The 13,465-nt window shown below is 36.0% G+C and overlaps 1 protein-coding gene across 2 annotated transcripts in view; it reads left to right on the forward strand.

Annotated features, from left to right (window-relative positions):
- Nucleotides 1-13,465, forward strand: part of THSD7B (thrombospondin type 1 domain containing 7B) — a 1,583,569-nt gene that overhangs the window by 1,001,369 nt on the left and 568,735 nt on the right. For both annotated transcript variants that reach the window (XM_045479666.1, XM_045479668.1), the window contains one exon: nucleotides 5,517-6,327. In XM_045479666.1, the coding sequence (XP_045335622.1) occupies nucleotides 5,517-6,327 (811 nt within the window). The remainder of the gene's footprint in view (nucleotides 1-5,516; nucleotides 6,328-13,465) is intronic.

Below are 13,465 nucleotides of genomic sequence, written 5' to 3' on the forward strand. Positions count from 1 at the left end.
TGACTTCAGCTCAGGTTGTGATCTCATGGTTCATGAGTTCGAGCCCATTGGGCTCTGTGCTGACAGTTCAGAGCCTGGAGCCTGCTTTGGATTTGGTGTCTCCCTCTCTCTCTGCCCTTCCCCCACTCACGGTCTGTCTCTGTCTCTCAAAAAATAAATAAATGTTTAAAAAAATGATAGATTCTGAAATGTAGACTTGAGAATGGCCATCCCTTCTAGCTTCCACCAGTGCCCCTGCCTCCAATATCCCTCTCAATTTCTGGTTTGCTGCTTTAGATCTAATGAGCTTGGAAAACCAAAACATTAAGACTGCTAAACTGTGTACCAAGTAAGTATAGATAGACCTGAAGGAGAGACGGAATGTCGTCTTCAGGAGCAAATTGGCATTACATTTAGTGCCCAGATTTTGTAAGAGATACTTAATGTTTCATTTATTTTTATATTTCCAGAGTCTAATATATTACTTGTCAAGTAGCAGGTAATGAGCAACTGTTATTTTAGTGAATGAGTGCTCAGATGCCACTCTTTTCTCATTCCTTGGGTTCCTTGATGTGTTTTAGAAAGTGAGATTTCTTAGATATTTGTTCACTATGCAATAGAAACATTATTTTAATTACTCCATGGTTGATGTGAAAGCCTTTTGAGAAGTGAAAGCTACTGCATAAATTTCAAGCTATTTTTTTGGAGGTGAGGCATCTTACAAGTCAATGTTGTTTTATATCACATTTGGTAATGTTGAGGTTTATGAATGCTTTGGTATAGTAATTATCCACAAATAATTTGGGTAAGGTATTAAAGCTTTGCATTGACATTCATGTCATTCCTCAACCCCATTGCCCAAGATAAAAAGAAAGCAATGTCAGGATAATAAAAGCAGTGGTTGAAAAAAAAAAGAATAGTAAAATAAACATCTCCTCCTATTGCATGAATGGTATTAAGTCAGGGTTGCTGCCTCAAACGGTGGCAAATGGTGTGCAAAAGCTATGGAATGTGTTTATTCTCTCTGACTTCTTGAGTTCCCTTTTTCCTTTGTTGTGGGTATCTCAGTGAATGCCACACCTAAAACTCAGGCATCCAGTAGGTTGTCCTAAATATGATGATTTAGATTGGGAGATACATTCATCTAAACTAATCCAGTTAAAGATAACTTAATTAAGAGAATAAAATGTGCCAGCACTTTTCTGCTTCTGGAGGAATATTACATCAGAGCATTCGCATATTTGCGCTTTCTGCAAGAAACACAGGCAGGGGAAAAAAAAGAATCCAAGAGTCTTAAATGTGAATGTGACCCAAGAGTCCATCAGTACTACCCTTTTGTGTGCAAAGATTTTACCTTCTAAACCAAAATGTTAATGTAATAATTAAAACTGTTGTGATTTAAAAGATTTAGCAGTTTATTCTAGAACGACTATGTTTATCATACACAAAAGGTAGTAAATTGCAGGTGAATTTTGTTTTTGCATAATGTTGGTCCAGGTAAACAAGTACTGAATTACTATTCCTGTTATACCATTAAAATATCTTCTGAGAAATGTAACACAGCATGAGTTTTAGTTTAAAGGCACATTATGTCTAATTAAACTTTTAATCCTTTACTGGTTCTAAATTTTGTTTAATTTGTATTACTTGGGGCCTGTTTTCAATTAAGGAATACCAAATGATTGATGTTTACAAGCATGGGTTTCCTATATGTTTCTTTAGATTATTATCTAAGATATATATTGTGAATATAATCACATTTTATATATATATATATATAGAAAATTTAAAGGTGATAATTCATTTTCTACAGGCAACTGCTCAAAACTTTAATATGTCCTATTTCTGAACTTGGACAAAGATACAAGATTTCTCAAACTAGTTCACAGCTTACTTAAATGTGCATGTTTTCTGAAATGGCAAAATCCCTCAGGGCTATGTGTATTTCACGAGTGTGTGTCTTTAAAGTTCATAGGCAAACACAACTGAATAAATCATGGAACACATTTTGCCTCTATGCCTGAGAAATGCAAATTGTTATAGGTCAATTGCTTAGAGGTCTTGTCTCCATCTTATGTGTCTTGTTTGCAATTTGTTTTTCATTTATTCCAAGCATACGCAATTCACTTTTTTATTTGCTTGTTATTTACCTGTTGTTCAGTTGTCTGCAAAGTTTGCTTTTAACATGAGGAGAAACTATTCTACCCTGACTGCGCCTTCCTAAATGTACTGACTAATGCTTATCAACATGCATGTGTCTTACCTGCCATCCTAAATTTCCAGGGCCAGAAGGGGGAAATCATTGCTCAAATACCACCTTGATTACTTGTACTCATATCCAAAGGAATACTAACTACCAGATGGGAGAGATCATAGCTAAACTAAGAAACAGATCTGCCTTGTGATGTTAGGATCACACATACCAATGCATATGGAAAAAAACCACCACCACCACCACCAACAACAACAAAAACTCATTTCAAATGAAGGGCAGGAGCCTAAGTTTGGAGTCTCACAGATCTGGAGTCCCATTCTAGTCTACCATTTACTAGCTGTATAACCTTGGATGCACCCTGTAACTTCTCTGAGCTTAGTTTCCCCAGTTGATAAAAGGAGCATACCAGCCCCATGTCAGAGGACTGTTGTAAGAAACAAGAAAAGAAGGAAGGCACTGAGCAAATTGCTTGTGGTATATGACAAAGCAGTTCTGTGTTATTGTTGTTGTTGTTTTTAAATGTCTTGATTTGTGGTATAAATACTCACATCATGGTTGATTTCAAATTATGAATGATTTAGCAACCACTTGGTAAAATTCTTGAATATGTAACAGTCTTCTGCTATCATCCCAGCCTACGACAGCACTGCTAGCCCTTAACAAATGGTAATAATTATTTCTTAATACGTATATTTTGTCTTCCATTGATCTACGAAATTTTTCGCTGTTTGGTGTATTTCTTTGTAGATGGGAGAATGTGAAAGCTAAGGGAAGAATAGTAATGTACAAGGTTTAAAATATTAATGATTTCAAATAACAAAAAAGAGCTACCTTAACAGTTTTGAAAGTAGGCAAAAAACTTAGAACAAGAAGGAAACATTTTAATAATAAGAAAATATGTTAGTAAAATGGTTTAAGAGTAAGAATAATGATCACTTTGTAAGGTGTTCTAGATGAATTAAATTTAGTATTAAATTTTTCAGATTGGTTAGAAATGGTTTGATTTTTCTGGTCTTACTTTCTTTACACACACACACACACACACACACACACACACAGTCCTAAGGGAAAAGTTGTGTGTATTTCCTACATTAACAAAGAAAGGTAAGCAGACAGCCATTATTTAAAAACCTAGTACTTAGAAAATGAGCATCTTTCAATTTTATCTGATAACTGTTTTATTTTATGCAAGACTGATTTTAGATTTTAAAATTTGTTAAATGGATATATCTTTTTTTGTTTTAGTTTATTTATTTTGAGAGAGAGAGGGAGAGAGAAGGAGGGAGAGGAAGAGAGAGAGGGAGTGAGAGAGAATCCCAAGCAGGCTCTGCACTGACACTAATCGTGAGTGAGATCATGACCCGAGTCGAAATCAAGTGTTGGATGCTTAACCAACTGAGCCACCCAGGTGCCCCTGGAGTATTTCTTTACTGAGTAACCATGGTGATTTTTTTTTGGGGGGGCACTAATAAAAATTTGCGTGCACAGTCTGCCATGATGGACAAGGGATGGCATACTTGAACTGAGATTGCTCCAGAGCATCTGGACACAAGAAGCCTTTAAATGACTTTCATGTAGCAATGAACATCTCGATTTACAGAGTACAAAATTGTGGGTGATCTAGGAGAAAAATCACCAGAATCCAGGGCAGTTGATGAAATCAGCCTGAGCCGAGAGTTCCATTTTTTATGTGCATTTACTGTGTCATGAGCTGGGGCACCACACCTAGGAAATAAGTGGGCAAAGTCAAGGGCATTGTGGTGAGTAAAAGCTGACTTACTTCAATGAAACTTCTGTGCCCACTTCAGCAAGAGGAGTCTCCAGGATGAGGACACTGAAAGGACCTGAGTGTATTTTCTCCGTTAATCTCACTTACAAAGTGACAAGTCATTGGCATAGTAGGTCTGCATAACCAGATAGGGCTGTGAGGAAGAACTGGGAAGACTGCACATTAGAACCCCCAAACTGATGTCCTGTTAAAGTGATAGATCCTCACTGCAGCATTTGGTCCCAAATGCAAGTACCTGTTTCTCTGAGGATATATATGTCTCTTCCTAAATGCATGTGACTATGCACACATTACTGTTCCTAGAAATATAATGTGTGGACATGGAAACAAATTCCATGAAGTAGTTAAATGGCATTTGGGCATTTGGGGTGTTTGATCAAATTTGGGGAAAGACAGAAAGACTGCATCTTCTTTCCCTTACCTATGTAAATTGTTTCTCGGGGTGTGAATTACTTTTATTATTATCACAACCTAGTGTAGGGGCAAAGGTTACATGGTTGAGCTGATAAAATTTTCTTGCGTTCATATTACATATTTAAGTAAAGTGAAAGAGAGGAAAGTATTTTCTTTCCAATTGACATAAAATGTGCTTACTTGCCATCCTTATGAAGTTGTATCATCAGCCTTCTGGATAAGGCTGGCTGGTATGTCTTCAGATCAGATGCAAAACAATGTGAGAAACCTCAATGGACACTCTTTTGTCTGTCCGTTTCTTCGTGGGACTCTTTCTCATGAAAACGTGTTCAGTAATTAAAAGAAGTGGCATATTATGAACCAATGTTGGAAGCTTTACCCGGAGTCATTACCTGTCAAAAATCCAAGGGGGTATATTTCAGGGATTGTGGGGGCAGTTCAATAGTGCTGTTGCTGCTTTTATTACATCCTCCCCCACCAGATATTTTCTTTTTCATGCAATTCACTCTGCAAGCAAAAACCAAAAGTGGGGACATCTATTAAGCGAGTGAAAATATATTTAGGATACTTTGGCAAGTTATTTTTTAAAAACGTATTTCTCTTCTGAGCCACCTGCAGTATTGAGCTGAAGGCTTAGAAAGATGAGAGACCCTACTTTATTAAGATCCTGGGTTTAGGGCTTTTCTTTGAGATCACACATTGTCTACCTAGAAAGTATTAATATTGAGTTAGATATATAGGCTTTGGAATGTAGCAATTATAATGGTACCAATCATTTATTACGTGTGCATTGTCTCCTTAGCACCACATTGTACCACTGATCCTCAGAACAGTTCTGCAAATCAGTGCTTTTATTCTTTCCCTTATGTAGTTAAGGAAACTAAGGCTTAGAAATGGAAGTAATTCATCCAAGTTTACATTGCTGGTAAGAGAGGGAGAGGGGATTTCAACAAAGGCAGACCGATGCAGCGTTCACACTCTTCACAACTAAATTAAACCTCCACTCAAGTTCATAATTTCATACTGGTTGTGTTGGGAAGTGTGCAGACTGACCCATTTTTGTGTGGAGGGCCGGGTGGAATGTCTGAGTAATTGACATCCTTGTCTTTGTGCCTATAGGCCCCTGGGGAAGGTGCGCAGGAGACTGTGGACCAGGAGGAGTCCAGAGTCGTGCACTGTGGTGTTTCCACTTGGAAGGGTGGACGAGTCACGTCTCTAACTGTGATGAGAACAGCAGGCCTCCAAAGGAAAGAAGCTGCTTCCGAGTCTGTGATTGGCACAGTGACCTCTTCCAGTGGGAGGTCTCTGACTGGCACCATTGTGTGCTCGCCCCTTCCAGCCTCGGCCAAGCCGAGCCTCGGCCTGAGGAGTGTGTGACAGCGCAACATGGGTTACAGCACCGGACTGCGCGTTGTATTCAGAAGTTGAACAGAACCGTGGCTGGAAATGAAATATGTGAACACTTTGTCCCACGGCCCCCCACAGAGCAAGCTTGCCTCATTCCCTGCCCCCGGGATTGTGTTGTATCTGAATTCTCACAATGGTCCGAGTGTAGCAAGGGATGTGAGAAGCGATTGCAACACAGAACCCGGGCAGCCATCGCTCCCCCTCTCTATGGTGGTTCTCAGTGTCCCAATCTGACTGAGTCAAGAGCCTGTGACACTCCCGTTTCCTGTCCTCTTGGAGAAGAGGAATATACTTTTAGCCTTAAAGTTGGACCATGGAGTAAATGTAGGCTGCCTCATCTTAAAGAAATTAACCTAAGCGGAAGAACTGTTCTGGATGTTAGCTCTGATTCAAAGGAGCGAGTAACCTTTAGACATCAGAGTTACAAGCCACATCACCATTCCAAGCCCTGGGACTTAGAGATCGGTTATCAAACTCGGCAGGTCTGGTGCACCAGAAGTGACGGAAAAAATGCTATGTTAAGGTAGGAGGCCTTCAGTGTTTATATCTTTGCTTCACCTAGATATTTTACAACATAATTTTATAAGATATATTATTTCCTACAAAGGGATAATTATAACCAGGTTGGGGATTTGGGTTTTTAGAAGTTTAATTTAAGAGGTTTTCAATTTCAATTGTGAACATTTCAGAGTATAGACCAGGCAGAGCTCTGAATTCTTACATAATTAATAGTACAACTACATAGGATAAGGCATGCATTTCCACATTTTATCAAAGTGTCAACAAGTTTTAAAAAAAAAATTATCACTATAGTAATAGAAGACTAAACCTTTCTTTATAATCATAAAAATTCAAATTGACTCTCAAACTTGGGTAGAAATTATGCAAAAATTATCATTTTTCATAATCATGTTTTTTAAAAAAATTTTAATTCTTATCTATTTTTGAGAGAGAGAGAGAGACAGAGCATGAGTGGGAGAGGGGCAGAGAGAGAGAGAGAGAGAGAGAGAGAGAATCTGAAGCAGGCTCCAGGCTCTGAGCTGTCAGCACAGAGCCCAACACAGGCCTGGAACTCACGAACCGTGAGATTATGACCTGAGTCGAAGTCGGTTGCATAATCCAGGCACCCAGTATTCATGTTTTTTAAACTTGGTTTTGTTTACTTTTGTTTTCATGTTTAAGAAGATTCTCTAACATTTTAGTGGTAGATTTTTTATAGTAGTAATAATAACGGTAAGTTAATCTAAGAATGCTTTCTATGACATCGATTTGAAAAACATATTACCTTGCACGGCAATAATTAGAATTGCAAACCTATAGAGGGAATGGACTAAACTTTTAAAAAGAATAGTTAAGGCTGTTAGTGCTTAAAAGTTATTTGTAATTGTTCTACTTTAAATTGTAGTACAGAAAAATCATGACCTAGGTTTATAGAAATATGCTCAAAGTAGTATTTGTTTAATTTTCCCCAGAAGGTCTTAAAGCACTGGTATGTTACCAAGTTTATCCAAATTTAAATGCCTTTCAGTAAGGCGTATATTACAAAATAGTGAAACACTCATCTCTAGAATTAATCATTATCGCCAGTTACTGTTTTCTCAGAATCCACAGCTGTCTGGGAGAGGCTCAAAAGACTACCTCTGCTATTCAAGAACAAAGTAATGTGATGATTGTTTCTTGTTTTTTTAATTTTTATTTTTCATTTGACTTCACAAATGAGCATATTTCATCTTTGATGCTTCATTCTGATTTATGCCATATGCGGTTGGCAAGTCCATTGAAGAGTGATTTTCTGCCTTTTATTGCCTGCCTCTGTGAAGCCCAAAAGATTAAGCAGATGATTTGGGTGATTATTGTTTGAATGCATATGTGGGATTCTATAAAGACATTGTTTTCTTACTATTCCAGAGAATGTTTTCAGTTTTAGTTTGCTTGTGTTTGCCATGTTGTTTTTCTTTGTTTTAAATTAAGAGACTTTGTTTTTTAGAGTAGTTTTAGATTTACAGAAAAATTGAGTGGAAAATACAGTTTCCATATAGCTTCTCCTCACTCCCCTCCACACATACAGTATGGTACACACTTCTTGCACCAGTGTAGTGTGTTTGTTACCATTCATGAGCCAGTATCAACATATTATTATAGTCCGTAGTTTAATTAGGATTCACTGTGTTGTACATTCTATGGGTTTGGACAAATGTATAATGATGTGTTCATAATTACTGTATCATATAGGATAGTTTCATGGCCCTAAAAATCTGTGCACCACCTATTGGTCCCACCTCTCCTCTCCCCAGTTCCCTGGCATTCAGGGATCTTTTTGCTGATGGCATAGTTTTATCTTTTCCAGAGTGTTATATAGTTGGAATGATACAGTATATAGCTTTTCTTATTGGCTTCTTTTTCTTAGCAATATGTATTTAAGATTCCTCCATGTATGTCCTTGGCTTGATAGCTTGGTTCTTTTTATCACTGAATAGTATTTGTTGGTTTACAAACTATCCCTGTATACATAGAGCAGGGAGAGACCGAAGAAAGAGACAGACCACTCTGGATTGGGAGGTGGCAGTTTAGTAAGCAAGAGAACTTACTAATAAGGCTTGTCTTGGGTGGCTGCAAGATGAGTAGGTATCTGCACCCATTGCCAAATCTTAAAAGTTTATATAGAGGCCTTAATTGGTTTCCATCACATATACCATCTAGATGTTCTCAAAAGACCTTACTCCTTTAAGACCATGTACTTAGAGCAGCTCCCACTGTGTACAGAGCATATATTCCAAGGATAAGCAAAGGGGTGAGGAGCCTCCAAACGCCTGAATCTAGCCTGATGGTCAACTGGCAGTCACATCCTCTTGATTACCTCCTCCAACAGTATTCTGTTGTATGGATATATCACAATTTGTTATCCATTCACCTGTTGGAGGACATCTTGGTTGCTTCCAAGTTTTGGCAATTATAAATAAAGCTTCTGTAAACATTCATTTGGAGATTTTTATGTGAACATACATTTTCAACTAATTTGGAGAAATACCAGTGGGCACTTTCCTACATATTACAGTGAGAATTGTTTCATTTTGTAAGAAACTGCCAAACTGTCTTCCAAAGTGGCTGTATCATTTTGTATTGTCACCAGCAATAAATGAGCATTCCTACTGCTTCACATACTGGCCAGCATTTGCTATTGTCAGTATTTTGGATTTTAGCCATTTTTAATAGGTGTATAGTGGTATCTTGTTTTAATTTGCAGTTCCTTAATCACTTACGATGTTTGGCATCTTTTCATATGCTTAGTTGCCATCTGTAGATCTTCCTTGGTGAGGTGTCTGTTCAGATCTTTTGTCTATTTTTTGAGTTGTTTTCTTATGGTTGAGCTTTACAAATTCTTTGTGTACTTTGGATACCAGTCCTTTATCAGATATATGTTTTGAAAATATTTCCTTCCAGTTGATGGCCCCCTTTTCATTCTCTCAACAGTGTCTTTCACAGAGAAGTTATTTTTTTGTTTTGTTTTAATCTTAGTGAAGTCAAACTTATCAATATTTCTTTCATGGATCATTCTTTGGTGTTGCATCGAAAACAACAACAAATTCTCTAAACCTAAGATCAACTAAATTTTCTCCTATATTGTTTTCTAGGAGTTTTATAGTTTTACATTTTACATTAAATCTATGATCCAGTCTGAGTTAACTTTTGTGAAAGGTATAACGTTGGTGTCTGTATTCTTTTTTTTTTTTTTTTTTTTTTTTTTTTTGCGTGTGGATGCCCAGCTATTCTAGTACCTTTTGTTAAAAAGACTCTCCTTTTTCTATTGAACTGCCTTTGCTCCTTTGCCAAAGATTAGTTGACTATGTGGATCTATTTCTGGGCTCTCTGTCTTTAGTCCATTGATCTATTTATTTATTCTTTGCCAATAAAATAATGTCTTAAATACTGAAGATTTATAGTAAGTCTTGAAGTTGGGTAGTTTCAGTCCTCTGAATTTGTTCTTTTTTAAATATTGTATTATCTATTCTGTACCTTTGTTTTTCTATGTAAACTATAGAATCAGGTTTTTTTCAATATCTACAACATAACTTGCCAAGATTTTGATTAGGATTGCTTGTAGTGTATGGATCACTTTGGGAAGAAATAACTTTTTTTAATGTTTGTTTATTTATTTTAGAGAGGGAGGGAGAGATAGAGAGTGGGCAGGAGAGGGGCAGAGAGAGAGGAAGACAGAATCCCTAGCAGACTCCATACTGTCAGCGCAGAGCCTGATGTGGGGCTCGAACAAACGAACTGTGAGATGATGATCTGAGCGAAACCAAAAGTTGGAAGCTTAACTGAATGAGGCACCTAGGTGCCCCAAGAAATAACATCTTGATAGTGTTGAGTCTTCTTTTCCATGTACCTGCAGTATTTCTCCATTTATTTACATCTTTGATTTCTTCATCAGAGTTTTATACTTTTTCTCATGTACATTTTGTATCTATTTTGTTAGATTGATACTTAAGTATTTCATATTTTTGGTGCCAATATAAATATATAGTGTTTTAAATTTCAAGTTGTAGTTTTTAATGGCTTGTGTATAAGAAAACAATCGAGTTTTATATATTAACCTGTATTCTGCAACCTTGATATAACCACTTATTAGTTCCAGGACTTTATGTTGTTATTGTTAAGATTCTTTGGGATTATCTATGTAGATAAGCATATCATTTGCAGACAAGGGAAGTTTTATTTCTTCATTTCCAATCTGTATACTGCTCTTCTTTTTCTTTCTCTCTTTCTCTTTCCTTTCCTTTCCTTTCCTTTCCTTTCCTTTCCTTTCCTTTCTCTTTTCTTTTCTTCTCTTTTCTTTTCTTCTCTTTTTTCTTTTCTTTTCTTTTCTTTTCTTTTCTTTTCTTTTCTTTTCTTTTCTTTTTTTTCTTTCAATTCTCAAGTTAGTTAACATACAGTGTAATCTTAGTTTCAGGAGTAGAATCCAGTGATTCATCTCTTACATATGACACCCAGTGCTCATTCTGAAAAGTGTCCTCCTTAATGCCCATCACCCATTTAACACATCCCCCTCAACCAATCCTGTTTTTTCTCTGCATTTAAGAGTCTCTTATGGTTTTCCTCCCTATCTGTTTTTATCTTATTTTTTCTTCCCTTCCCCTATGTTCATCTGTTAAGTTTCTCAAATTCCACATATGAGTGAAATCATATGATCTCTTTTTCTGACTTATTTTACTTAGCATAATACCCTCCAGTTCCATCCACGTTTTGCAAATGGTAAAATTCCATTCTTTTTCATCACTGAGTAGTATTCCATTGTATGTATATGTATATACATACAATTGTATGCACATATGTATGTGTTGTATTGTACATTGTATGTACATCTTATTAATCCATTCTTCAGTTGATAGACATTTAAGCTCTTTCAATAATTTGGCTATTGTTGATAGCTGCTATAAATATTGGGGTACATGTGCTGCTTGAAATCAGCATTTTTGTATACTTTGGATAAATTCCTAGTAGTGCAGTTGCTGGGTTGTAGGATAGTTTCGTTTTTAATTTTTTGAGGAACTTCCAAGAAGTGTGCAGAAGACATGAATAGATACTTTTCCAAAGAAAACTTCCAGATGGCAGATAGATACATGAAAAGATGCTCAAAATTGGTTGTCATCAGGGAAATACAAATCAAAACCATAATGAGATACTACCTCATACCAGTCAGAATGGCAAAATTAGCAATTCAGGAAACAATAGATGTTGGTGAGGTTGTGGAGAAAGGGGAATCCTATTGCACTGTTGGTGGGAATGCAAAATGGTGCAGGCACTCTGGAAATCTATATACCGTTTCTTTTTCTTGTCTTATATTATCTAGGACTTTGAGTGTGACTCAAATAGGAGTGATAAAAATGGACATCCTTGCCTTGTTCCTGATCTTAGCAAGAAAGCATCTGGTTCCTCACAATTAAGTATGATGTTAAATGAAGGTTTTTTTCTGGATGTTCTTTTTCATGTTGAAGAACCTACCCTGTATTCCTAGTTTGCTGAGAATTTTTATCATACATTAGTGTTGGTTTTTGTCAAGTGCTTTTTCTGTATGTATGGATACAATGTATGATTTTTCTCCTTTAGTCTATAGATAAATTAGATTGTGTTGATTTTTGAATGTTGAACTGGCTTTACATACCTGGAATACAGCACATTTGGTTATGATGTAGTATTATTTTTATGCATTGTTGGGTATTATTTGCTAATATTTTGTTGATAATTTTTACATATATGGTTATGGGAGATATTGGTCTTAGTTTTCCTTTCTTATAATGTCTTCATTTTTTGATAATAAGATAATGCTGGCCTCATATAATGGACTGGAAAGTGTGTAATCTGCTTTGATTTTCTGAAATAAATTGTAGCAAATAAGTATAGTTTTTTTTTTCTTGACTGGTAGAATTCAACAATGGACGTGGTATTTTCTGGTTTAGTAGGTTATTAATTATTGATTCAATTTCTTTAATAGATATGAACCTATTCTTATTATAGATTTCTCCTTGTGTGAGTTTTAACAGGTTGTATATTTCATTCATCTAATTTATCAAATTTGTGTGCATAGACTTGTTCATAATATTCCTTTATTATCTTTTTTATGTCCATGGGATCATTAGTGATGACCTCTCTTTCATTACTTATCAGTACTTATTAGTACTTTGTATCTTCTTCTTCTTTTTTTTAATCTTAGTTAACCTGGCTAGAGGTTTATCAGTTTTACTGATATTTTTTGAGAACCAGCTTTTGCTTTCAGATATTTTCCCTACTGATTTTATACTTTCAGTTTTATTAATTTCAGTTATAATTCTTATTCTTATCATTCTGCCTACTTTGGATTTAATTTGCTCTTCCTTTTCTAGTTTTCTAAGATAGCTTAAGTTATTGCTTTTAGGTATTTATTTTTTTCTATGTGAATTCCATGCCATAAATTTCTTTCTAATCACTGCTTTCACTACATCTATAAATTTTAATAAGTTGTATCTTTATTTTCATTTAATTCCAAATGTTGTTTAAGTTATCCTGTGACTTCTTTGACTCATGCATTATTTGAAAGTGTGGTGTTCAATCTCCAAATATTTGGGGATTCTCCTCCAGCCACCTTTTTGTTACTGATTTGTAGTTTAATTCCATTGTGTCCTGAGAATATACTTTGCATGATTTCTATTCTTTAAGTTTGCTAAGGTGTGTTTTATGGCTGGAAATTTGGTCTGTCTAGGTGAATGTTCGGTGTAAGGATGAAGATAATGTGTATTCTGCTATTGTTGGATAACGTATTCTTTAAGTGTCAATTATATCCAGTTGATTGATGGCACTGTTCAGTTCCACTATGTCTGTACTGATTTTCTGCCTGCTGGATCTGTCCATTACTGATCGAGGGGTGTTGAAGTCTCCAACTATAATAGTATATTCATCTATTTTTTCTTTGCAGTTGTATCAATTTTTACTTCATGTAGTTTGATGTCTCTTGTTAGGTTCATACACATCAAGGACTGGTATATATTCTTGGGGAATTGCCCCCATTGCTGTTATGTGATGCCTCACTATATCCCTAATGGTTTTACTTGTTCTGAATTCTGATTTGTCTGGAATTAATATAACTACTCCAGTTTTCTTTTGATTACTTTTAGCATGGTAATCTT

Source organism: Leopardus geoffroyi, chromosome C1, assembly GCF_018350155.1.
Source record: "Leopardus geoffroyi isolate Oge1 chromosome C1, O.geoffroyi_Oge1_pat1.0, whole genome shotgun sequence".
In the NCBI taxonomy this organism is placed as follows: domain Eukaryota; kingdom Metazoa; phylum Chordata; class Mammalia; order Carnivora; family Felidae; genus Leopardus; species Leopardus geoffroyi.